This window comes from Nicotiana tabacum, chromosome 11 (assembly GCF_000715075.1).
Source record: "Nicotiana tabacum cultivar K326 chromosome 11, ASM71507v2, whole genome shotgun sequence".
Classification (NCBI taxonomy): domain Eukaryota; kingdom Viridiplantae; phylum Streptophyta; class Magnoliopsida; order Solanales; family Solanaceae; genus Nicotiana; species Nicotiana tabacum.
The window spans coordinates 151,960,773-151,986,938 of record NC_134090.1 but is presented as its reverse complement, the minus strand read 5'-3'; the positions used below and the strand labels follow the sequence as shown (position 1 = coordinate 151,986,938).

Genomic DNA, 26,166 nt, shown 5'->3' with positions numbered 1-26,166 from the left:
ATTTGTTTTCAACATTAAAAAAATAATTTTTTGCCTTTTTATATTCTTATATTAGCTCATCCCAATTTTTAAATATAAGTGTAATTATGAAGGAAAATAAAAATATTTTTTATAGTATATACTTTTCAATAATAAAAAATAAAAAGAAAAAAGAAAAATTAGTAAAGTAATAAGAGTATGAGAGAACACAATAGTTGAACTCCACAAAAAATGGGGCAAACTACAAGAAGTTGCCGGCGAAAGATTTCGAGCACCAAGCGCTTGAAAGGAAAAAAAGAACAAAATTTTCTTCATTTAATTCAGTTTGGATCAAATAAGGAAATTAATATTCTTTATAAGGTAAATTTTTAATTGATTTTAAAATTTAAATATTCGGAGAGTAGCTTAATTTACTATTTTATCCAATCATTCTTGTAGTTCGTGGCAGCCGTCGTGAGTGGTAAACTTCTTCTATTCTTCATTTGTGCAATCATGATATTTATTGATTATATTGAGCTTCTTCTTTCTTTTTTTTTCTTTTTTTTTCTGTTTTTGATATGTATATATACTTTATGTGCTTTAAATCTTTTTGTGCCTCTGTTAATTTCTTCTTTAAAATTTTAAAGAGATTAGTTCGAATGTATTATGCAACAAATCAGACAAAAATTTATCATTCATCAACAAACATACTTCTTTATACGTTGAAAAATATATACTCCAATAATATTTTATAGACATTTAAAAGTTAGAAGAAATTATGCTATTTAAAGAAAGAGGTTTAATTCGCCTTCTTCATAGTGATGTGTCTACCGTTAAAATCAAATAGTACAATAAAAATTAATTTTGAAAAAAAAGACACAACAAAATTTGCCCCGGAAAGGGATGAATGTAGACAATTCGTGGGCGATATAGATTGTATCCCATATGACATTTACATGTAAGAATTCTAATTTACTTAACAAACAAAGTTCTTATTAGTCTAAGCAATCTCATTATTTGGCACTTGGCAGAGATAAAATTTCTCCATTAATTAGAAATTCTAAAAAAACAGGATAGCAATATCTGAAAAAAATAAACATAAAAATAACTTAGTGAGAATCGTACCTGAAGAAACGTCACAGCAACAAATATAGAAGTGTTGAGACTCAATCTAAAGAAATGTCTCTAAGCAAGAGAAATTAGCTACAAATATACATATGAAGTTCAGAATTAAAACTGAAAATATATAGATCAGAAACCTAAATAGATCTAAAATCATACCCCGCAAATTATAATTCTTCTTTGGTACCAATAAACAAAACAAAACTACAAAATAGATTGAAAATCAAGTAAATTTAATTTGTAAGTACTTATCTTGACCTTAGGTGCGTGAATTCTACCGTAGGTTTGCCAAGCAATTGAAAGACCTGCGTTTGCGGCCACAAGCAAGTAAAAGACATAGATCAATTTCTCATAAATCGATGACAAAAACATGCAAGTAACAGATTTAGTACCCAATTTGTTAAGCAAAAGTAATTCCTAGTTCATAGATTATGAATATCACATGGATCATAGCATATGAATAAATTTCTAGCATTGGGTTCACTCGTAGAATTTGCAATGCAAAGTAGCGTATTTCGTTACAAACTAATGCAACTCAACAAAAAATCATCAAAACAGTGAGTCTTGCAAAAAGCATATTTTCTTTATATAACTTGTTTCTACTTCTTCACTCAACTATTAAGAGCAAGAGATCTTGACTTCTATAGGAATCAAATAATTTCCTTGTATAAAATGTAGAAGTGTTAATTAATTAATGAATGAGCCCCGCAGAAGCAAATTTTCTTTATATAACTTGTTTCTACTTTGTTAGACAATTATTAGGAGTATGAGATTTGACTTGGGTAAAAATTAATTAATTTCTTGTATAAAACTTACAAATATTAATTAATTAATTAATTTAAGGAAATATTAATAAAGCATTATAAATTAAAGATGCAATGTATGTGAAAAATTAGGACTCATACGTAGTTAAAATAGGAAAATTATTTAATAGTCAATATTTTAGGTGATTCCAAACTCTTAAATATTAGGAAAATAATTAAATTACTATTTTATCTAGTGTGAAATCTATTTTTAAAGAGCAAAAAAGGCGAACGACATTTCGCTAAGGACCTTCGTGCTTTTAATGTAGTATAGATAAACATTTTAAGTTTGACCAAAATTTTTACTATTTTATCCTTAAAATATTTCTTTTTAGAACATTTATTATGTATCCTCAACTATTTTATCAACAAAAATTTATTGTCAGGCGACTAAAAAAATAATTATTATGTGTTATTAATAGAATTCTCTCATAAGAATATTTTAATTGATAATATGTTTGTCAATTTTTTATATTTTTACTAAATAGATATATACGTATCAAATATTTAACAAAGTAAGATAGAAATAATATGTAAATAACAAAAAAAACCGACAAAACCCAACCAATTCAAACCGATACAGTTGGTTTGGTTTGGTTTTGATAAAAACCAAATCAACCCGGTCCATGTACACCCCTACCTGCAACAATATGAAATTAAAATCTAAGGATAAGGTAGCGATCACATTCTCCTGCAGCAAAATGTATGTAATTGAGGAAATGTATCACATTATGTCTCAACAACGGAATTATAAGCTTTTACGAATCCTCAAAGAACATCAGGGAAACCTAACAACACATTTAATCTACCAAAAACTTCTTCAATTGTCCATCAATTCTTTGAAATACTCCCCTATTAGTATTTCCTCCCAAAACCTCCTGCACCGCGACCATATGTTGGTAGAGATGCTACAGCCTGTGGCTCAGCAGCTTGCTTGACAACACCAGGAAGATCAGACATGCCGAGGGCTGAAAGCATGTCAAGGGTCTCCTTGTCAACTTCAATGAGGTCAGTTTTAATGGCAGACTCATCAGGAACAAAGTCCATACGTCTCTCACGCTCCTCCTCCTGCAGTTTCAGGGAGATACCTCGAACAGGTCCCTTCTGAATACGTTTCATGAGATGGGTGGAGAAACCAGCAATCTTGTTGCGGAGACGCTTGGAAGGAATTATGGCAACTTCCTCCAGGATCTTCTTGTTTGTGTGGAAATCCAAAGTCATTTTGGAGTAATACTTCTCAATTACCTGTCGAGATGACTTCTTCACTGTCTTAGTGCGTACACGACCCATCCTTGCAGAGTTTCCCCAGACCAAACCTGTTATATTAATGTTTTTCAGATATTCATCATTAATCTTTTCACTATCACAAGAATATTCGATGATGCATACTTCATTTTCACCAAAAAAAAAAAGCTGAATATTTCTATCAGATTGCTGCGACTTATTGAATCTCAACGTACGAAGTAAGAACCTGTAAGGCATATTCTACAAACACTGAGAAACGTACATTCCCAATCTAAATGGCATAAACACACATGCTCTCGGGTCTGCCAACAGTTTCCAAGCTCAAGAAAACCCTTTTTGACCAGCGCCTGAATCTAAAAGAACACATTGTCATCTTCTCTTTTGTTCTCAGACGGCAGATGGAGAAAGCAAATATATCTCCAGAGTCCATATCAATTTGAAAGGGGATAGGCAGGGAAAAGGCATCTCCTCTTAGGCAACTAATATGACAGGAGCCTTCTAAATCCTCAGACTAACCTGCTATAACTGTTCCGTCCTGTTGGTTAACTCACTAGCTTAATCATTAGGCAATTGCAATTACGGGATGTAAGTATGATCCTAGAAAACAAAATGAGCTGATTGCAACCACTCGTCACTAGACTGTTCAAACTTCGAGTTGACTGACATGCTCATTGGAGTTTCTTAATTTCCTAAAGAACTAATCGCTGTAATATTCTTAATAGCCAATACACAATAGTTCAAAGTTTTTCAACTTCAGAAACAACAATGCAGATAACAAAAAATACTGACCTTGAAATCAGTATCTCCACTTTCTTCTTCTATCAACTACTAATCAAATCCAGTTCAACTCCAAATTAGTTTGGTTCGGCTACAACAATCCTCTTATTCATCCCACATTATTCAGGTCATTTAGCAATTAGTATTCAGAGGATTCATCTTAGATTCCATTTTTCAATAACGGTTGTACCGGTGCCAAATTGAGCACACCTCGACTAAATCACCTAATAACTGCTACTTACAACTAATACAAATATGGGCAACTCTGCCACCAAGTCTTGGGAAGAAATCACCAAATTATTTTTTTAAAGCGGACATATATACAAAGAGAAAATACAGAAAAATTGGATTCTTAAACATATGTTTTCTAACAACTTTTAGCAAGTAAACAATTTGCTCAATCCTAAAGAGTCGTGATCACATAAAGCATATTATTATTTTTCCAGTAATTGAGAGCAAAGAAAACAAATGTAATGTTAAAAATAGAAAGCTAAAAACTCACAGAGATTTCTGAAGAGAAAGAACCACAGTCGTGTGCGGCAGCAACTGAGCAAAGTGTAATTTCAGCAGAAATAAAAGAGGAGTAGACTATATTAGGGTTTGTGTTTGTGTTTGTGGATGATATTGGGCTTGTATTGTGTAAAGTCCATTTTGGGCTAATGAAATATTGATGGGCTTGGACCAGGCTTTCAAATTTGCTTACGTGGATAAACTGGACCCACTCTTTATTTCCTTTTTGGTTTTCCTGCGTTTATTTTTCAAATGATGGTCTCTGTTAGGGGTGTAATTTTTTATATATACTATATTATAAAGTTATTTATCTGCTTTAATTAAAATTTATTATTTATCATAACTAACTAATTTTTTAACAAATTATATATATTTCTTTTTAAAAAGGTCCCAAACCATAATTAACAACTGCAATTAAGGAATTCAATTAAATCACTTTTCTTTTTTCTCTCCTCTTATTCTTGTATGCATATTGATCATGTTTTAAATTATAACGTAAAGTTGGTCTTTTTCTATTTTTTTAATGACTTTGACCCTTGTGATTGGGATGCTTAATGCACTGTGTTGCTTTTTTCTTCTTTTTTCAATGCCTTTGACCATGACAATTTTACTCACATATAATTTTTTCCTAAGCACTAGTTATAATAAGATGTGCACATTTCTAATTTTTTTTTCTCAAAGTAACATCTTGAGCAATGTGTATTTTGAGTAACTTAAATATTTTATTCAGTAATTAAAATATTTTTATTTACTAAAGAGATATGTGAACAAAACAAAAACTAAAGTTGGACATGATCCCAACTTTCCTATCAGATAAAAACAAATCTACTTCACCTAAGTAACCAGGAACTACTAACACACATTTGCTAAGAGTAGAAATTGAGCTGCTCTATTCTTCATTGTCGGTGAGTGTGACACTATATTTTGTATAAAATAACTCTTTCAGATTTTGTGTTATTTTCTTGAGAAGTATCTTATAAATTGTATTTATTATGACTAAAGAAATATTTAAAGTACAAATTATATATTTTTTTATAGGAAGATTTTATTAAAAAAAAAAGACCCAAAAAAACCAATAAGACCGGAAAAAATCTAATGGTGCATTACGGGTACACTTCATGCCTCTATATTATTCCCTACTCTCTCGGTCTACTTTAATTAATTTTTTGGTTATTTTCACATATATTAAGAAATTAACCTTTTAGTATTAATTAATAGTGAAACTGTCTATATTAACCTTAATTTGTGCATTAAAAATATAACAAACACTCTTGGGCTCTTTATCCAAGGATAATTTTGAAAAGAAAATTAATTTTGAAAAAATTAAATATTATGGACTATAAAAAAAAGGCCAAAAATCAATTAAAGTTGATTGATTATGTGGAAAACATTCTGAATAACCGGTTTAAAGACAAAAATAAACCACATTTCCTTTAACTCCCCCATTTCTCTCTCTGTAATAGGCCATTCCTTCAATTACCAAAAACCTCTTTAAATCCCGAGTGCGCGATTCAAACGGCGCCGAATAATTCAATTCAATTCAATGTCGAAATGGACGAGGGAGGAGGACAAGCTATTCGAACACGCCCTGGTTCTGTACCCTGAAAATATCGCCGATCGGTGGCAATTAATCGCCGATCATGTACCCGGAAAAACAACCGAGGATATAATCGCTCATTACGATGACCTCGTTCACGATCTATTGGAAATTGATTCGGGTCGGATCGAACTCCCGACCTATACGGATGATCCGGTTGAATCAAACAAGAAGAACACTGAAATTGAGAGGAAGAAGGGTACCCCTTGGACTGAAGAAGAACACCGGTAATTTTTTTTATTTTTTTTTAACAATTTCTCATTATTTCTGTTTTTGAAAATTTTGACTGTAAATAACTTGTGAATTTTTTTTGTTTTAATAATAAAAAATCTTCGTGATTTTTTTCTTCTATTTTCTATCTTTTCATTAAAGGTGAAATTTTGTGTACATATTGAATTTGGTATTGTGGGTTTTGTTTGTCACATATTCAGGTGGTTCTTTTATCATTTCTGAGATTCTGGGTAAATATATAATAACAGTACTAAATTTTAAGTAGTGGTGGCGAAGTGGATAAATAAAACAATTATCCATCCATATTATATCTACTAAAAAAATGGGTTGAATAATGAACTTTTTAAAATTGGGTCAAATATGGATAAGAACCATATTATCCACTTAGAAAATGGATAACTAATTGGTTAACTTTTATATTTGTAAAGACTCAAGGTTCCTCAAGTTTGGGAGATTAGTGATCATATTCAAGAAGCCATGGATAATATGGGTCGGGTGCAATGTTTTAAAAGGCTGGAGCGTGAGGCGAGGCGAGGCGTAAGCCCTGAGACATGGGGCGTAAGTCCCATGGATCTTTTAAATTTTACTAATTTCAAGAATTTTAAGATAGTATAATATAAAAAATAATTATAAAAATTACATTAAAATCACAAAATTATAACAAATAATCCATTTAAAATATTTATAAATTATAATTCAACTATGAATAATATGAAAAGTATGACAAATATCATAATATGCAAATTAACTGCAATGTCGTTACAACTCAAACATCAAAAGTAATGTATTCGATATGAAATCTTATATGTATCAATCTTGAAAGAAGTTCAATATTATAATTTGATATTTTTCTTAAAATACTCCTTTTATTTAATATGCTTTCTATTTGAAAGAGAATTTATATAAAAACATAATTCACAATTTAAATATGATTCTCTAGCATCATTTATTTTTAAATTTCAACAAGTTAATAAAGTGACACATAATTCACCATACAATACCATGTAACTAATTATTTGTAAATAGTTACTAGCTAATATTGATCTATTAAATTAATAAGTATTGTATCTTGTAAACGTAAAAAAAATAATATTTAGAAAAATAATTATAAAAAAATTATGGACTATTATATAGTAAAGACATAACAAAAGTTAATAAATAAATACTTTTTAAATGAAAGATTTATTTAAAATTAACTATCATAGCAGTCTTAGTGGATAACGTGCAATAATTTTTATTTTAATTATGACATAAAATACTATCAACTTAATGATTTATGATTGAGAAAAAAGTAATTTTGAATAGTCAATGATTTATTAAGAAAATTTGAGGATTTACAAGGTTAGTTACATACAATTGCATAAAGTTCTGTTAGGCGAACCCAGTACGCTGGGCGTTGGGCGTTTCCGGAGCGTAAGCCCCGATGGCCGAGGTGTATGTCTCACGGAACTAAGCCCCACACATAAGCCCAGGGCGTTTTACGAGTGCTCCGCCCCAGAGCGAGTCCCAATTCTGTCTTTTAAAACAGAGGTCGGGTGGGATAACTTATCCGTTTTTGCATTACCCGTTTTGACAAGCTCATACCCGACCCGATCCATCTGTTTGCCACCCCTAGTTTTAAGTTTTATACATTGACGGTCAGGGGCGGACCCACATGGGGTCAAGAGGGTTCATCTAACCCGTTTCGCCAGAAAATAATACCGTATATATAGGTATATTTTATCTTACTTCCAGTAAATGCTGTTATATATTTTGTTGACCCCGCGTTGAACAACGGTATAGTCCAGCCCACTGTCAAAGTCGGTTCAAAATCCCTAGAATACCTTGTTTCGAAACCTGTCTGCTGCGTATACTTTTGGGTACTCTTTTTTACCCTATATCCCTATATACAACACTCTCTTTTTCCCTCTATATACGTACGATAAAGGAAAATTTCTACCTCTCCTACATCACTCTCCTGTTTTCTTATATACATACGATATTAAGAAAGTTTCTATTTCTCTTTTTTAGACTAGGAAAGCTTTATATACACAATTTAGGAAAGAAAATTACACCTTTTTAATAAAAATTTATTTTGTTTACGTCTTTGTACATTTATTTCTTTATGTTTTGAACCCGCTTGATAAAAATTCTGGGTCCGCCACTGTTGACGGTGTAGAGTTTTTTTTACTCCATCACACCACTTAAAAGTTAAAAGGTGTGCTTTCTGCTTTGATCATTGGAAAAGAAAAGGGATTCTTTTTTACTCAGACAAATAAGAAGGAAAAATGTACTTTTTGGTTCAGTTAGCTGCCTAAGTAATCATCTATATTTGATCTTAACTAAAAGGCAGAGAAAAGTGTCTGCCTAAGAGTAGTCTTATCATAAATTACTTTTTTTTTCCCTGTACCAGTAAACTGATAAAATTTAGAAGTTTCTTTCTCTGTTGTGTGATCCAGCATATATGCAATGGTTTTCTTGTCTGTAACTATGTTGAAAACAAATCATTCATGCACAATCAAGGATTTTAATTTGATTGGTTCACGCTTTAGGTTGTTATAACTGAATTCATTATACTCCTGAAATTATGGGTTCAGATTCTTGTATTTGTTAAGGTTCTAGTGATGTACATATATATGTTTATTCCATGTCTGAACCCAGTACTTGTGCTCTACATCCGCTATAGTTCATCCGACAAAATGGGGATTTTCAACTTGGGAGGAGGGTGTGGGACTTCTTCTTTTTTTCAGATTGAGACAGTTGGCCTCCTAATCTTAGTGAGAGTAAAATGAATATTTTGATAGACGTGGGCAGTTTTCATTGTTGGTTATTTAGATCTTAAATTCAGAAGGCTTGTTTGATTGTGCTTAGTGTTGTCGTGAATTTGGTGCTTGCAACTATGAACTTAGAAATGTTGTTGACGGATTCTTGCCCTTGCAATTGGATGGCCGATTAGCGCGTATCTATAGAGTATTTATACATAGAATTGGAATACTAGTGGTGTTATATTTAATTGTATTAGCATAGCTGTTCTATGACTGTTATATGACCAAAAATCCTAATATTCTTGCATAGGTTATTCCTTATTGGGCTGGAGAAATACGGGAAGGGTGACTGGAGAAGCATTTCAAGAAACGTAGTGGTAACAAGGACGCCAACACAAGTGGCAAGTCATGCTCAAAAATACTTCATTAGACAGCAGGCAATGAAGAAAGAACGAAAAAGGTCAAGCATCCATGATATTACAACTGCAGTGGATACCAACCCAGTACCTCCTCAAAGCAGCTTTCAAAATCAAAGAGGTAACTTTACCATGTAGAGGTAAAAAGTAGGAAACAGAACACTCACACCTGTAAATAGAAGGATCGCCAGCTACCAAAATTTCGAACTTGTAAAGTTTTATTTTCTCTAGTTGACAGTTGATTTTAGTTAGTGAATCCAGGAGCTTAAAGAATGGATTTTTTTTTTCGATGCGAGCAGAATGGGTGTACTTACAGGGAGAACAGTTAATGAAATTGTTGGCAAATGGTTGAAGAACAGAATGCTGTTCAATTTTTTTATTTTTTATTTTTGGTTGCCTTAGTTGTGATGATGAGTATATTCCATGGTTGCATGGTTCTTGCTGTCATGCGTTCACTAGTTTGTGGCCTTATGGTCGTTTTGTGTTCTATTTTTCTGCTAGTTTCTCGCCTATAGGCTACAGAGCTGGAAAATGGTTAGAGCTGAAATACGAGTATTATCAGGAATATTCAATATTCTTTCTTGTGGCCAAGATAATGTTTGAGAGTAGCTTTGTCGAAAATTTTAAATAGTCAACCTTTTGTGTCCAAGTTTACGGGATATTTTCCTCTTTCTGATTATGACAAGGAACTCTTACCTCGGAAAAACTAATAATATTACCAGCTGTTGCATAAAGCAAGTTTATCTAAAGTGAACCTAACAGTAAGATAAGCATCTAAATAAAGCAACAAAAACTATAGTAGCATCTAAATATACTAAAAACCTTCAATAAAACTGTGAGTTTTCTTAGCACAAAGCTTTTCCAACTCTTTAGCAACTTCTTCATCTCCTTTGGAACGAAGCATTTCCTTCATATCACTTGCCTTTTGTCTCACAAATTCACCTTCCTTCTTCACCACCACTTGGTTGATTATGGCTGCAACTTCCTCTCTATGAAGCTTTCCATTACTATCTCTCACAACTTCCACAGCAATACCAACCTCTTCAACAATCGAAACCCCATATTTCATGCTTTCCATTACAGAACTCCATCCACAATGACTCACAAATCCGCCAATACTTGAATGCTCCAAGATTTTTGCCTCCTTTAAAAACTTTTCCCCTATTGAAAAACCCTTAAAATTCACCTTACTATTTTCCAACCCATAAGCAATCTCCAAAAAATATTCACTTCCAAAAGATACAAAAATTGTGGATTTCTCCTCTTTTTCATTCAACCATGTTATTAACTCTGATTCTCCGTCATCAAGAGTAGGTTCTTGAACTAATGGACCAATTGGCACAACTTTTTTCCCAGTTAACTTAGTGATATAATCACTATATTTACCCTCAATCTCCTTAAAACTTTTTATCAAAACAATATCACTAGATAGGTAAAAACAATCTCTAACTCGCTTTTTATCTTCCTCAAGCTTTTCCACAGGCATAAATGATTCATCTTTCTTTATACGAGCCATCTCATAGTCACGATAATAAATAGACGAGAAGGGAAATTTTATACCTGGCTTATTGAAATCATGCAACATATAAGCAGTTAATAAATTCAACAGCAGGGATTTTTAACTCAGCAGCAGCCTTTGGAGCCCAAGGTTGGAGTAAATCATAAATCAACAAATCGGGCTTAAGGGTTTTCAAGATTAGGGTAAAATCAGGACTGGCTAAGTCAAAAGCTTCTTTGAGAGGGTTCATAAGATGAGGTGGGAGACCATTGGTGGTGTGGTGACAAGGAAGAAGATTAGGTAAAGTTTGGAGATAGAAGTTCCAAAAATTGGATTGATGATGAAAATTCCTGGCTAAGTTTTTTCTTAATAGAGCTTAGGTTTACTGGTGTAGAACACAAGTAAATAGTGTAGATATCGCATGGTTCATTTTCCTTTTACGTTGATCCACTTTCTTTGTTTTTCTTCCTCTTCCTTTTCAGTTTCTTTAACTAGCTTTCTTTTCCTTTTTTTTTTTATTTCTGGTAACTATGCTAATTAGGAACCTATGGTAGTTATTTTAGTTAGGATTAGTTGACATGTCTCTAAATTGCATCTTTATACCCTTTTTTTCTTTTAAATGTTGCCCTATATTGGTTTTTCTCACGGTAATAGCACCAGTAAGATTGTATGCTTTTTACATTATATGATCAAAAATTTTAAATACATTTTAGCAAGCCTAGACAGGTTTATGCAATACTAGCTTCTCTATTAAGAATCGAAACTTATGAATGATATGGTAACATGCACTGAATTGCAAGTTGTTTATTTCTTTCTAATGATCATTATTCTGAATTCTACTGGAAGCACCTAAATGCTGTTGGACTCGGATAATTATCACTTGATTAAGAGCAATAACCACATCATAGTTTAACTTTTCTTCTTGCATCCTATAGTTTGTCTAGTAATATACCCTTGGCCTGGACAGAACAAACAATTCAGAGGACCCAAACAGATGGACCTAGGTCCACTTGATCAATAGGAACCAGATTTTTCTGAATTTTTCTTTTTCGATTTAACCATCATTGTCCCAACTAATCCTGATTCTCCCTAGGCAGACCCAATAAGGACATCATTATGCACATGGAAATCACTATTAACAGGCTTGCTTTGGTCCACAAGCCTCGCTATCAATTCCCACGGGGTTGAGTCAATGACATGATTTCATGAGCAGCGAGTTTACACATAATTCACCATGTGTTAAAAGACTATAAAAATGCGGTGCAACAGAACCAAACTGGTCAAAATCAAGATGATATTGATTCTTGAACAATGCGTGTTTTACAGACACAGAGAAAACTTCAAGGATGAAGAGCATGGAGGATAACAACAAACTACCGAAATACTTTGTACAAACACGAGCATTATCAAGAGCAACACAGAGTCGTTATCCGTTTATTTGTCAAAGGTACTTGAAAGCAAGAGTTTGACAAGACGGTTCAGGCGAACCTAGACTTCAGCTCTTGTGACCCTCTTCTTCAGCCTTCTGCTTAAAGAAAAAGAAACAAACTAAGGGGGTTAGGAAAAGGCTCCAGTACAATCACATACACGCATAGACTAACAATTTAATAGATGACCCCATGCATATATTTGTAGCTAGACAAACCATCAATTCCGCACATGTATCTCACAAAATTCAATTATTTTTGTTTTCTCCAACTAAAAAAGAGATTGAAGAAATAAATGTGCAATCTAGGATGGCAATGTGAATGGTGAGAACAGTAAAAAATAGCTTCGTTTATGAAATGGCTTTACATATGAAACAAATGAAAAGGATTATGGAACTGAGCAGCTTTAAGCCCCCGAACACTGATAATTCCCTTCTCCCCTTCACTATATTCTTTCCCAAAATACCACAATCCCCGAGCTAATATCCAACAATTCAGTTTCATATCTTTTTGTTGTGTAGAATGGGGTAAGGATGGGGGACTTGTAAGCAATCAGATAACAGTACGTTTGAGATTTGAGGCATGCAAAATATATATTAAAAAAAATTGGATGTTAGAACTTCATTAAAGGTTCAAATCTTGTCTTGGCAAATGCTCAACCAGAAAAGACAGGCATTTGCGTACCGCACCCGTTATTTCTTTCAATATCATGTCTAAAATACATGCAATTGTGGTTTCAAGTAGAAGTGAGCAGTGTATATGACATAATATTACACAACCGATGCCCATATGTCAAACCTCAGATTTATTAATATGGTCTAGAATTTGAGAAAGTTGGCTAGAACAAGTATACGCAATTCCCATCCATATCAGACTCACCCATATCGCAATTCTCATCCATGCGCCACCTAGTCCAAAACTTTACCAGTGAGAGTTTAAGAAATATTGGTAGAGTAATGTAAAAACCTAAAATGGCTCTCTTTTTCATTGTTACTTGCAATTTGCTTCCTCAAATTGTGCAATGTTTTACTGGAAAAAAAAACTCATTTTCTAGAGGCTCTTGTTTTGAGTGAACATAAAGCTTTACTTATAATTGTATTGTAAGGTGGACTCGAGTATATGGTTGCAGAGTAGTGGTAGCTTTGATAAAAAGGGTGACATTGTTCACAAGCTGGTGGGAGGAAGTCCAATGGAGTAAAAATTGGATGGCTTACCAGAAATCAGAATAACTATTTACCCATTTAATGTATAATATTTTGATAAAGGAAAAACCTTCGATATTTAAACACAGCCAAGCACAGATACCCAAACTGATATATACCAAATGGAGCACGTAATCTTCTTTCTGCTTAGTTACAAAATGAGGTAAATGAATTTCCATTATCCTAAGGAAATTCTCAGCCTATGAGAACTAAAACATGCAGTTTTTTATTTACAATTTTTTTTTCTTTATCATTTGTGTCTAAAATCTAAGATAGTAGCAAAAATCAAGACATATAAGAAGCACCATAGTAGTGTTAGGATTTGCCCTGAATTTCTAATCTATTAGGACTCTCTTTCTTGAAGGAATGAAAAAGACTCCTAAAAAGATTAAATCTCCTTAACATGTCTTATCCTTTTCTTGGAAGACAAGTTTTGCACAACTATAAATTAAGGATCTCTGCTTCTCATAAGAACACAAAAAAAAAATCCACAATGTAGTCATTAAAGAGTTTTGTTTAGGGGGAGATCTTTCTCTCATTAGTTTTTCTTCTTTTATATTAGTTTTATCATATGTAGATCAATTGACCAAACCATTATAACCTATTATGCTTAGTTTAGTATATTTTTCTTTTGTCGTCTGATTTATCGTCCACCAAGCTTTGTATTGTTAGTTTCTGCATGCATCATGTTATTTCAATCCCAACAAGTGGTATCAGAGCCAATGGTTCAGAGTCAACAGTTGAACGAGGTTGAAGACATATTCAATGCATGTTTAGATCAACATGCTACATGTCGAGATAAATTTACAATCACAATTGTATTCAAAACGCCTGTTGCTGCATCTCTCTTTTTAACCTATATTTTGGCCACTTTTAACCAATACCAGTTTTAAGTCATGCCTACTTGCAATCTATGAGTTCCAGTGTCAGTTTTAACTCACGCTTCTTTTTAATGCATGAGCTTCTTTTACCCCATGTTTATTCTTAACACGTGGGCTTCTTTTAACCCATACTTGGGTTTCTTTTAACCAATACAAAGATTTTCAACCTATACCGATTTTTAATCATGGCAAGCAACAGTGATGAAGATTATATGAAGAAGGTGAATCAACTTTGTCAAGAAAATTCAGGCCAAGGGGAGATTGTTAGGATTTGCTCTGAATTTCTAATCTATTAGGACTCTCTTTCTTGAAGGAATGGAAAAAGACTCCTAAAAAGATTAAATCTCCTTAACATGTCTTATCCTTTTCTTGGAAGACAAGTTTTGCACATCTATAAATTAAGGATATCTGTTTCTCATAAGAACACAAAAAAAAATCCACAATGTAGTCATTAAAGAGTTTTGTTTAGGAGGAGATCTTTCTCTCGTTAGTTTTTCTTCTTTTATATTAGTTTTATCATATGTAGATCAATTGACCAAACCATTATAAACTATTATGCTTAGTTTAGTATATTTTTCTTTTGTCGTCTGATTTATCGTCCACCAAGCTTTGTATTTTTAGTTTCTGCATGCATCATATTATTTCGATCCCAACAAGTAGAACAGAATAGCAAGTATATGTATGACTATAATACAAAACAAGATAAAAGAATAAGAGAAGGATCCAAACCTTATCAGCCTTCTCTTTCTCAGCTTTCTCTCGCTCTGCCTTCTGCTTAGCCTTCTCCAGTCTCTCCCTTTCCATTTTCTATTCACACCAAAAAAAAAACATGAATAACCTAGCACGAACTTACATCATATTTCAAAAGGAGAACACATCAATCAAATTCGCTCCAACCCCAACTATTCGGAGTCAATGCCAATGTTTTAAAAGCGAAAAGCTCAAAATAACGACAACGTCCTTGGCGTTTGAAGCAAAAATCAAGAAGTGAAGCACTTGCTTCTTTGAACTAAAGCTGATAACTATAGAAAAGTAAAAATACTAAGCATGTATGAATTTAGTACTATAAGAATCAACTTACGATTAAAACAACTAATCTTAACATCCAATACAATAATGTTGATATTAATCAAATTTCTCAAAGCTGAGATTCAAAGAGCCGACTGCTTTTTCTTAGGATAATTTGCTGTCATTGTTTGAAGTACACATTTCCCAGAAGAGGATGAAGATAACCTGTTGCTTTGCATCGTTTTCATAGCTTCGGAAGCGGTGACTTTTAATAGCACAATCTATTATTTATAGTAACGAGGTATTATTTTACACACACATAATATACATATATGTATGTATGCATGTCTATAATTTTATAGTAATTGATTTACACTCTCATAATCATACACATACATATGTGCGTGCGCATATCAGGTCCGAGCTGAAAGTAGTGAATTCTGTCTATGAATGATTAGATCCGCCTATTTTCAGGTCAACTATATAAATCATCTATATCCATTTCACTCTATTTTTCGAGCACAATCCATTGAAATAGTAATTGAAAACAAAAAACACATATATTACGAAAAATGAAAAAGAAAAAAGGGAAAAGATGAGGACCTGAATGTAAATGGTCTCTTGAGCACGTTCTTCTTCGCCGAGGACACGACCTTTGCCGTCACTGAAGTAGCGAAGGCCTGAAATGGATGATCGCTGAGCTGCGCTACTGGTTTCCATTAAACGACGGAGTCCAGTGCGTGAAACGACAGATTTCATTGCCATCTTTTTTCCTCCTAGATCACTTGTAGTTTGTAGAAAAAGTCTATTGAACCAACCCTAAGGGTCACAGGCCTTTGGCACGATCTTATGGAGGACAAAGAAGTGGGTCCAGTTTTCTGACCGGGTTTTCGGGTTATGGATAAGATGGATTTATTGTTGGTTTTGGGCCTCTAAATTTGGCCCATCAAGTTTTGCTCTGTGATTATTATAGGACTTTTACATGATTAGCCAGGCTGAATAAGAAAATTACACAACTCTACCCATTTACATAATTCTCCCTTAAAAAATGGCTGAATCATGTTATTGTATACTATACCCTGAAGGCATAAAACGTCCGGTAAATTTTCCTTATTTCTATTGGGTCTAATCAGCCCTTCCGTCGGGCCTCTGAATTTGGCCCATTAAATTTTGCTTTCTGATTATTTTCTTGGTAGAAATACCATTATTGATGCTAGTTTTTTAATTGTACTAGTATACTCATATTATTAGTGCGGCTTCATTTTTTTTTTTTTGGGGGCACTTAAATTGGATTGAAACTAACTGTATTTCAGCGCATACAAAGAATCATTCTTGTGGTTACTAAAGATTAGTCTGAAAGAATAATTGATTGTTAAATAAATGAAACTAGCTAGAAATTGTTGAACTTGTATAAACTAATATGATTAGCAAAATTATACGTAATTTATTTACTAAATTCTACAATTTTTCAAAGATAAATTCAGATTGTAGACTCATGTCAAGAGGATTTAACAACTTATATATAACCCAGAAATACAATATTTTTAATCCTACTTGCATGGTATACTTTTTCAGCAGAGGGGGACTCAAGCCAACTTAAGTTTTCAACTATAATTTGAATGATTGATTTTGTGCACATGTAGCATTTGCTTCTGGACAAACCAACTGTAAATTTCAGTACCGGTTGGGAGGTGGCTTTGTTTGGAAGTTAAATGATTTAGATGAAATTCTGAATTTGTGTTGTAGACTAACAGAGAAATAAATGATTTTTCATTTTCCGATTACTCAATAGAGAAATCAACGATAACAAAAAGTAGGAAGTCAACTTTTATCTAGTCAAAAACTAGTTAATCCCAGTATAATACATAAGTATTTTAGGTTTCAGAAGAGCAATAACAGCTTGACTATAGATAAATATCCCTCTACTGATTACATCACTCATATTACTGTGCTCTGGCAACAGGCTCCAGTGCTTCAATTGTCACCACACTATTACCCCGAATTACCTGCAAGATCAATCATGCACCAAGGTGAAAAATATAGCTGAGGGATTTCTAGAACAAACAAGCTTTTGAGATAACTAAGTTAAAGAAGATGAATAAACAAAATTTTCATCGAAATATAACAAAATAGAATTGATTGTGTATCACAATTTCATCACCGCATCAAAAGCCCTAGAACAGGTGTAAACAAAGCCAAATTTATGAACAGGGGAGAACAGGAACATAGACGGCAGCAGGGACTCACCACCATGCCAATCTCATTCTTCTCATTGCCATTAACCTCAACGGTATTGTCAATAACCAAATTCATGAACTGATCGAACCCACGAAGAGTCCCCACAACTAGGCGGTTGGCATTCAACTTGACTGCAAAAGGTATACAATGTTACTTCATTCAGCACAGCTACCTCATGAAGGAAATTGGTTAATAAAACAGGTTATGTGAGACAGACAATGAACATTGATCCTTAAACAGTACAAGTGCTGAAACTTGTTACACCAATTAAATGAAATTCCCTTTCGTTAATATAATGAATCTCTTTATCTGTTAGTTTAAGGCTCACACATGAGGAACCAAAATAATGGTGGGTTGTAAACTGCATTGAAAATGCAATAGATGCAAAGATTATACCATCTTGTTTTTCACTTTGCCTTACGTTTTAACATGTCCATCTAAATAAAAGTCACTCTTCTTCACATGTTAGATGTAGTTGATGCGCCGCTGCATTTCAGTCCTTAGTTTTTTCCTAAAATTCAAAAATAGACAAAATATTTGCAATGTTTTGAAATGCGGAATCAGCACTTGTTGCACAACCCAAGAAGCATCATGTTAAAAAGGAGGAGAAAGGTTTTACGGTCGCGATAACTATGGAAACCAAAACAAATAACAACTACACCTTAAACCCAAATTAGTTGGGGTTGCCTATATGAATCCTCAATATCCAATACGTTTTATCATGTTTCATTCTAATACTCAACAATTTATCTGCTAATACTAAGGGACCTGGGTGTGAAGTGCTAGGGACTCAACTCAAACACATGGCCTTAGAAATAAATTAACCTACTTACACCATTATCCTCATACCCCACTTGTGGCAATTTAATGGATTTGTCGTTGTTGTTGTGCACCTTAAATTTTAAAAAATAATAGTGAGAGAATACATAAACCATGAGCGGCCTTTAGTGCATGAACCTTAAATACTAAACAAGATCCCTCAAACCCTATATTAGGTGCATCTTCACTACTTTTTTCTTATAACCAAGAAATTCCCAAGAGTAAGTGGCATACTGCTTGAAAATCAGCGGATAATAGACCCATTCATGTATCCTTCTCCATTTAAATACCAAGCTTCTAAAGGCAAAGCCTGAACCTGTAATGTGCGCCTACCACACATCACAAGTTGCGCCTCTTACCACTAGAACAAAGCCTTGGGAACCTTAACTACTAATACTACTTAAACAATATCCTTGAGAAACCTATATAAGCTGCAACTGCAACTGCAACAACAAACCCAGTGTAATCACACAAGTGGGGTCTGGGGACGATAGTGTGTACTGTGTACACAGACCTTACCCCTACCTTGAGGGGGTAGTGACACAAAGTTCAACAACTTAACCAAATCCAGAAAAATGATATTTTGAAGCAATACCAAGTACAGTAAGTGAAATTAAATACAAATTCAGAGGTGTCTCAAAAGTTATTATAAAAAAAAAACTTAAATAAGTAAAAATATAAAAGAAAAAAGAATAGCAAGTGTATACATAAGCCATAAAATTGGTCCTCTATGCCCAAAACTTTATACCCTAAACAATATCACTAAAAACCTAACAAAAAGTTTTCTTTTTGTGGATAGGTTCTCTTCAACTCTAAACAAGTTGCAGCAAAAAATAAGTAAACAGTCACACAAAGTTCAACAACTTAAGTGAGTTTAAGAGAATGAATTTTGAAGAAATACCCACTAAATGTAACATAAATAAAATCCAAATCAAGACTCAGAATAAAGAGAAAAAAATAAAAGGGGGTTGAATTTCAGATGTCAAAAACAAAAGGGTTTTAACTTACTTTGGAGCTGCTTGTCCATATACCTAAACAAAGAAAGAAAAAAACCACACAAAAGTCAGTTTCTAAAGAAGTAAGAAATTAAGCTACAGAATGAAAATTAACATTTACAAAAGAGGAAAAATAGATATTACAGAGCAAAATTATTAGGAAAATTCATAAGAAGATGTAATGATTGTAGACATACTTTTTGAGATCCGGAGGCTGACCCGATCTGCTCATATTTTCTTCTTCTTTCTGTCTTTGAGTCTGCTGAGAGGCGGAGAGGTAACGAGCTGAATGTTTTTTTTGGATGTTCAGCCGCCGCTTGTTGGTCTATACAAACCCCTAAAAGGGTTTTTAACTTTTTGACAATTTATTTTTAGTTATGCACAATTTTTTTATAAGATAGATTCATAAATAAAATAAAGAATTATTTTGTCGAATTATTTTTCTGCTTTTATATGATTTTTTGGTATTGTCCCTTCTTGTCAATATTTTTATTAATATGGTGCTTATGCTTTTCTGAGCGGAGGATTTATTGGAAACAGCCTCTCTATCCTCACGGTGGGATAATATTGGGTATGTTGTTGTTGTTGAATTATTTTCTTCCATTCGAGTCATAAGAGTCATAAAAAAATCATGTACTTTAGTTTGGATGGTCATTACCTATTGTATTGTATTGTATTGTATTGTTACTTTAAATATAATTGTTTTGATTGTTACTTAAATTTTATTGTATCGGATCGTTAAATCTGTCATGACATATTTGATGTGGTGGCATTGTTATTTTGATTCTTTCTCTCATCTTGCCCTTCCTTATTATTAGATAATTATATTTTATCCTTTATTCTACTTTTTTATATAAATTTTTTATTTTGTATCCTATTTTTTCTTGGTAATATTGCAAGCTTATTCTTTATATTGTTGGTATATGATATTATAAAAACAATGGCAAACGATACAATCTATCCAAACATTATATTCATCAATGAATTGACTCTACATTCATCGTTGATTTATCGTTCTTTACTTGAATTTGAGATTGTTAATATGAGCAAACTCATATTACAAGGTATTGCGTGTAAACTCAAGTATTTTTAACTATTATTACCCTGAAAATATAAAGTGCCAATTCAGTAGAAATTCCCAAAATCAAAATCTATACTTAGTTATGCAATACAATTTAAATAGAAGAAAATAGGGAAGCTTGCTTCATAAAAAGGCTTGGTTACCAATCTATTTGGTTATATTTTATGAATCTTTCATGAAAAGGTTGGTTTCACTTCCCTGGTCGAGTTTGACTTGACACAAACCTTTAACAAAAAAAGACAAAAAGTTTTAAAATTTATGGTCTTAAATATGTTATAGCATTTGTATTGTGAGCACGTGATTTTTGCCCTACAAAAACTACTCCCACAAAAATTCAAAATGAAATAGTTGTGTGTTGCTTGTGATTTATTTGTATTTGTCTGTGTATGTTTATTCTATTTTTACTACTGAAAAATACAAAAAATATATGTGTTGCATTTGCATTTACAATTTAGGATTAATTAACCAGTAATTTGTTTTCGGAAAATGAAAATCATAAAAATAATGTATTTTGCATTTTTAGCATTTAATGTTGAATTGTGTGATTTTATTGTTAATTGACATTTAATTGTATGTGATAAGTGTTATTAAGAGATAATTAGTATTTTTAGTAAGTTAACTTGGTTTATGATTTTAGAAAATAATTTAGAAATCAAATGAATGAAAAGAATAAAAGAAATAAGAAGAAAATAAAGAGAGAATCAATAAAAAGAGAAGAACCAAATTTGGGCCAAAAGAAGTCAAGCCCAAACCAAACTCGTCCAAACCCACACCTGATCCAGCCCATTACCAGTCCAATCCAGTCCATCTCGGAGACACCCAAACAACATCGTTTTGGGGAAGCCCTAATCAGGGCCGTTGATCTCACTTGATCAACGGTCCAGATCACTCCGCTCTCACCCGTAACCCCATACCCGACCCATGGCCCCGAATCAACCCAATCTCTTAATAAGACCAAACGACACCGTTTGAGTTAAGTGAACTGATTCGGACCCTCGATCTCTCTTGATCGAACGGCCAAGATCAAATCACCCCCCACTATATAAATGAAATCTCATACCCAGCCCCCCTAGTCCAAACCCTTGTTCATCATCGTCTCTCAGAGACGAAGCCCCTTCCCCAAACCCTAGCCGCCATGGCATTCCTTCGCCTGAAACCCGGCGGCAACGACGCCGCCGGCCACCAAAATAACACCCCTGAACCTCCTAATCACCCTCAACACAGATCCAGTACCCGTTTGCTTCGAATCATCCTCAAACGTCCCGAATCTTCATTTGAAGATTCGAGCAAAACCTGGACCTACCCCAATCCGCCCTGAACTCACACCCTGGCACTGCTTGACCTACCTCATGACCAAACCACCGTTGGTTTGGTTCGAATCGGGCTAAAAACACTCGAATCCCAAATCAAAACGTAAGAACCCTAGAAAACCAAGACTGGTTTCTGTCCGAAGTTTAAGGGGATTTGGGTGTTTAACTGACCTTAGTCGAAGTGTTCTCAGTTGAGAACACTCGATTAAGGTCCGTTTGACCTCAAAAAGTTCAAGGCCGAGTCGATTCAAGTCCGTCTGTTCTCTGTTCCATTTAAGGTATTTTATTTTCCTTTTATTCTATTTTTGATGTTTTAAAATGTGTGTTTATTTGTCTAGTATTGTTATATTAATTTTTATTTTTTGTCGATTGTTCTGTTCTTCTCCCTCAGACCTTTTTATTTGGTCGAATTTGGTCGAATAATTATAGGTTGTGTAATCGATTCAAATAAGTTTCGTCGATTAGTTAAGTTTTATTACAAATCCCTGTTCTTGTCAATGCTGATTGAATTGCCTGATTATCTATTTCTGATTGATTGATGTCAGTTGTTGTAGGCAATCGGTTAATTAGTTTTCATCGATTAATTCGTTCTTGTTTTTCGTCAAATGGTTGTTGTGTGTGCTTGATCGGTGGACACTTAGCTTTAGGGCATTGTCAATAGGCTGACAATGATCCTGCATTCATGTTTATTTTGATTCAATTTTTAGTTTCAGTTTTAATGATTCTGTTGAGTTCTGTGTTGTGATTTAAATTCAGTTCATTGGTTTCAATTGGAACTCAACCTTAGTCATTTAGTTGTCAGGAGGATTGGTTATAGCTGTTAGTCAGGTTTAGTTTTAAATCATTATTAGCTTGAAAAGATTTTAGAGTTAAAAGGTTTTAATACGGATGAATAGATTGTATTAGGGGCAGTAATATTAAGGGGTTTCAGGGGTGATTTGGGAATGAAATAGTTAAGGTAATATTTTAGTGTTAGTGACTTGTTAGTGGGGTATTAAATGTTCTTAAATTAATAAGGTAATGGGGAACAAGAAGGAATGGGGGCTGAAAATAAGGAAAAAGTTTTCCTTAGTGGGTTTTAAGTGAAAAAATGCAGATTTTAGTGGAAAAAGGGGTCGGGTAGTTAAGTTAAAAAAAAGAGGGGGCAGGTCTGGATGGCTATATATAAGAGAAGGATTAGGATTGAAGAGGGGATTGATTTTTGGAGAGCTTGGGGGAGTTGAAAAAGAATAGCTACTGTTTCATTGCCTCGCTTAGGATCTGAAATAGCTAGAACCTTTCTTCCTTTTACTTCTGCTCTATACTTGGAGTCGTTTATAGCTGCTGGTTATTTGTTGTTGCACTGCTGTTGCAATTTTTGTTCGTTACTACTGCTGCTGCTGATCCTCTTCTTCCTCTTCTTGTATTGTCAATACCAGGTACATGCTTCTAATTCCCTTGATGTAAGTTCAACCTTGGAGTGAAAATGTAGTTTTATGCCAGAGTTGAGTTCATTTGAATACTTGTAGTTATAGTTCGCTAAAGGTTGTACTTATTTAGGTTTTTTTTAACTAGTTGGCTTGTTGACATTATATGGACAGCACGGATTTGAACTAGGACTGTTTATATTACATGAATAATAGACGACTGTATAATTAGGACTATTTATAAGTTGTTTGGGCTGCTTGATTCCGGGAATGTTTGGATTTTGGAATATGATTATGTAATAATCATATTGGTTTAGTGTTGTTTTGTAGTATAATTTTGAAATAAGAAGCAAGCTGCAAGCTGAAACAGGAAAGTGTTTTTCGAATTCATGCATTTCACCTGCACTAATAAAATTGAGCTGAAATGAGCAAGTATGAGTTTAAATGTGGTTATTGATTAAGAATGCATCCGTTATTCATATTTAGTTAAGAATTAAACTTGTATCTATGTATCCTCGTAAAATTCTCTTTTTTATATATATATTTTATAATGCGTATATTTATGTAAGTTTTAGACAATATTGTCATTAGTGAGTTTAGACAAGTTTTAGACAATATTTTGTAATGCGTAAACTTGTATCGTTGTAGTTTAGACAAGTAATATGTTTTAGTTGTAATAATAATGTTATGGTACACGTTTTCAATTTAATAGTAATAGACAATGGTCAATAGTTAACACGAGATTGGAAATTAATGGTAATGTATTATTAAGATAATAATTGTAACCATTGTTAATTAGTTAAGTGATTAGGAAAGTTGTGCTTGGATTTGGAGATGAAAGCCGGCTATCCCACGGGTAGGCCTTGGAGGCCCGATGCGGATTAATTATAATTTTCTTTCTTAAAGAGGAAGTAGCTCTTAAAATAAATTAATTAGGACTTCTTTTTTACTTTAGAGACAATAAAAATAGCAAATTATAGTTGCTTCAGGCTTGTTTTTTTAAAATAAAATAAAAAAAGGAGACGAGCCTCGCCAAATAAAACGCACAAGCTGTGGGGCCCTCAATAAAGGAATATCATGAATACATAGAATTCGGGATGGGCCGTTTAGCAAATTTCACGGCCTTCTCCAAAGTAATAACGCGTTAGTCACTGTTAGGCGCGCCTTTAATGATTCACTTTCTTAAACTCGGGTGCACATTTATGTGATCCAAATTCAAATCTCAACGGAGTCGAAATGTGTCGATAACCACGGGTACATTGATGTGACGGGGTTCGAGATACGTTTTCACAATGTTGCAATTCTTTGTTAAAATAATAATGATAATAATAAAAACGGTTTAAGTTAAAATTTGCACATAGGTTCATAATTGTATAAAAATAAGATAATTAAGCCGAATATGACAGTTGAGAGACCGTGCTAGAACCACGGAACTCGGGAATGCCTAACACCTTCTCTCGGGTTAACAAAATTCCTTATCCGGATTTCTGGTGTGCAGACTATTAAACAGAGTTAATCTTTTCCTCGATTCGGGATCCAATCGGTGACTTGGAACACCATAAATCTCCCAAGTGGTGACTCTGAATTAAATAATAAATCCTATTTTGATTGTCCTTTAATTGAAAAAACTCCCTCTGCGCCCCTTTTTGGGACGTAGGTGAAAAAGGAGGTGTGACAGCTCTGGCGACTCTGCTGGGGATCGGACCCAGAATCTCTGGTTCAGGGTTCAGAATTCGAGCTTAGATAAATTGTTATATTTGGCTTTGTTTATTATCTGATTTTTACATGTGTGAGCCTAATGTGCTAAATGCTGCTTTTACCGCTTTGATATTATCTGAACTGTATATAAACTGTGCCGAAACCCTTCTCTTCTTATCTCCAGGGATGAGCTTGTTGGTCGAGACTCCCTATTCTATTAGTGTCATACCTTGGAATGAGAAAGAGGCCGGACAAGTTACAAAGCCGGACGATCCCGGGGGTCCCCTGTACGTAGCCCCCTCCTCGACCCGAGTTGTCCGCTCGGGTACACAGTCTAGAACAAATACCCAGGTTACGAACCCAAAATAACTCAGCTTCATGCCGGATCCCTAGTAGGAGCGTTTGTTTGCATCATGTGCATTTGACTTTGGAGGCTCAACACAAGGGTTGGGTCTGTCTAGGACAGGTGTACCAAAACGACAAAAGACCATCTTGATGCATCCTACTTGCTACCTGTGCATTTGTTTGCTTCGGACTTGCATGCTGACCGGCTTTTGAATACTTTGAGGAAAGAGAGATAGAGGTAGTTAATCGCCTGTTTTGAAAAAATAAATAAAAAATCAATGTCCAAATAGCGTCGAAACTCTGTCGAATTTTTTAGAAAATGAAAAAAAAGGTTTTGTTTATGAAAAACGGTTTTTTCATTGAAAAGAGTCTTGTTTTCAAAAGAATTTTGTTTTATCTACCCGAACTACGTCGGTTTGATTCTTACCGGATGTGAGATACGTAGGCAACCCTCATCGGGTCCAACTTCCCCTTTTTGCAAAATACCCAGAATTTTTAAGTTTCGTCATAAATAAGTTGGGTGACGCCGTTTTTGGCAAGAATAGTCGAATGTTCCCGAAAGGGATGCCGGAAGGCTGACTTTGCATAAACGGCCACTTTTAGTCATTTTTTGTATTTTCGACCGGTTGACTCACCTAGCTTTAAAATCTTCATTCCCGAAGTGCTGAAAAGCCGTGTGCGGAGCCGGATCTTTCTTTTAATCTGAAAAAAAAATAGCCAATTGGTTGAGTCAAATAAATTTTATTTTTTGCTCAAATCACCTTAATAAATATGCAGTATGAGCACGATACAAAATGAACCTTTTTCAATAATGACTAAAATCCCTTTCAAGTTGCGACTATGGTGGGATGATTT

At 33.8% G+C, this 26,166-nt stretch overlaps 3 protein-coding genes and 1 pseudogene across 3 annotated transcripts; 1 reads left to right on the top strand and 3 right to left on the bottom strand.

Annotated features, from left to right (window-relative positions):
- Positions 1-2,575: 2,575 nt before the first annotated feature.
- LOC107795182 (small ribosomal subunit protein eS17) lies at positions 2,576-4,532 on the bottom strand. The gene is made up of 2 exons (XM_016617766.2): positions 4,408-4,532; positions 2,576-3,199 (listed from the first exon to the last, which is right to left on the bottom strand). The coding sequence occupies exon 2, from the start codon at positions 3,171-3,173 to the stop codon at positions 2,739-2,741; it is 435 nt and encodes a 144-aa protein (XP_016473252.2). The 5' UTR covers positions 3,174-3,199; positions 4,408-4,532; the 3' UTR covers positions 2,576-2,738.
- A 1,305-nt stretch (positions 4,533-5,837) lies between these two features.
- On the top strand, positions 5,838-9,789 carry LOC107795181 (transcription factor SRM1). The gene is made up of 2 exons (XM_016617765.2): positions 5,838-6,239; positions 9,298-9,789. Exons 1-2 carry the CDS (start codon positions 5,959-5,961, stop codon positions 9,539-9,541), a joined length of 525 nt encoding a protein of 174 aa, XP_016473251.1. The 5' UTR covers positions 5,838-5,958; the 3' UTR covers positions 9,542-9,789.
- A 315-nt stretch (positions 9,790-10,104) lies between these two features.
- On the bottom strand, positions 10,105-11,829 carry LOC107795183 (UDP-glucosyltransferase 29-like; annotated as a pseudogene).
- A 5,394-nt stretch (positions 11,830-17,223) lies between these two features.
- On the bottom strand, positions 17,224-19,816 carry LOC107795179 (putative small nuclear ribonucleoprotein G). The gene is made up of 4 exons (XM_016617763.2): positions 19,669-19,816; positions 19,485-19,507; positions 17,667-17,788; positions 17,224-17,425 (listed from the first exon to the last, which is right to left on the bottom strand). The coding sequence occupies exons 1-4, from the start codon at positions 19,701-19,703 to the stop codon at positions 17,363-17,365; spliced, it is 243 nt and encodes an 80-aa protein (XP_016473249.1). The 5' UTR covers positions 19,704-19,816; the 3' UTR covers positions 17,224-17,362.
- Positions 19,817-26,166: the final 6,350 nt, after the last annotated feature.

Bases quoted from the DNA above. Each gene is read 5' to 3' on its own strand.
- LOC107795179 (XM_016617763.2), bottom strand. From the start codon at position 19,703: ATGAGCAGATCGGGTCAGCCTCCGGATCTCAAAAA. The intron at 19,508-19,668 runs GTATGTCTACAA...TTCTTTGTTTAG, and splicing joins CAGCCTCCGGATCTCAAAAA to GTATATGGACAAGCAGCTCC. The intron at 17,426-17,666 runs GTGAGTCCCTGC...TTGATCTTGCAG, and splicing joins AGAATGAGATTGGCATGGTG to GTAATTCGGGGTAATAGTGT.
- LOC107795182 (XM_016617766.2), bottom strand. From the start codon at position 3,173: ATGGGTCGTGTACGCACTAAGACAGTGAAGAAGTCATCTCGACAGGTA.
- LOC107795181 (XM_016617765.2), top strand. From the start codon at position 5,959: ATGTCGAAATGGACGAGGGAGGAGGACAAGCTATTCGAACACGCCCTG. The intron at 6,240-9,297 runs GTAATTTTTTTT...ATTCTTGCATAG, and splicing joins TGGACTGAAGAAGAACACCG to GTTATTCCTTATTGGGCTGG.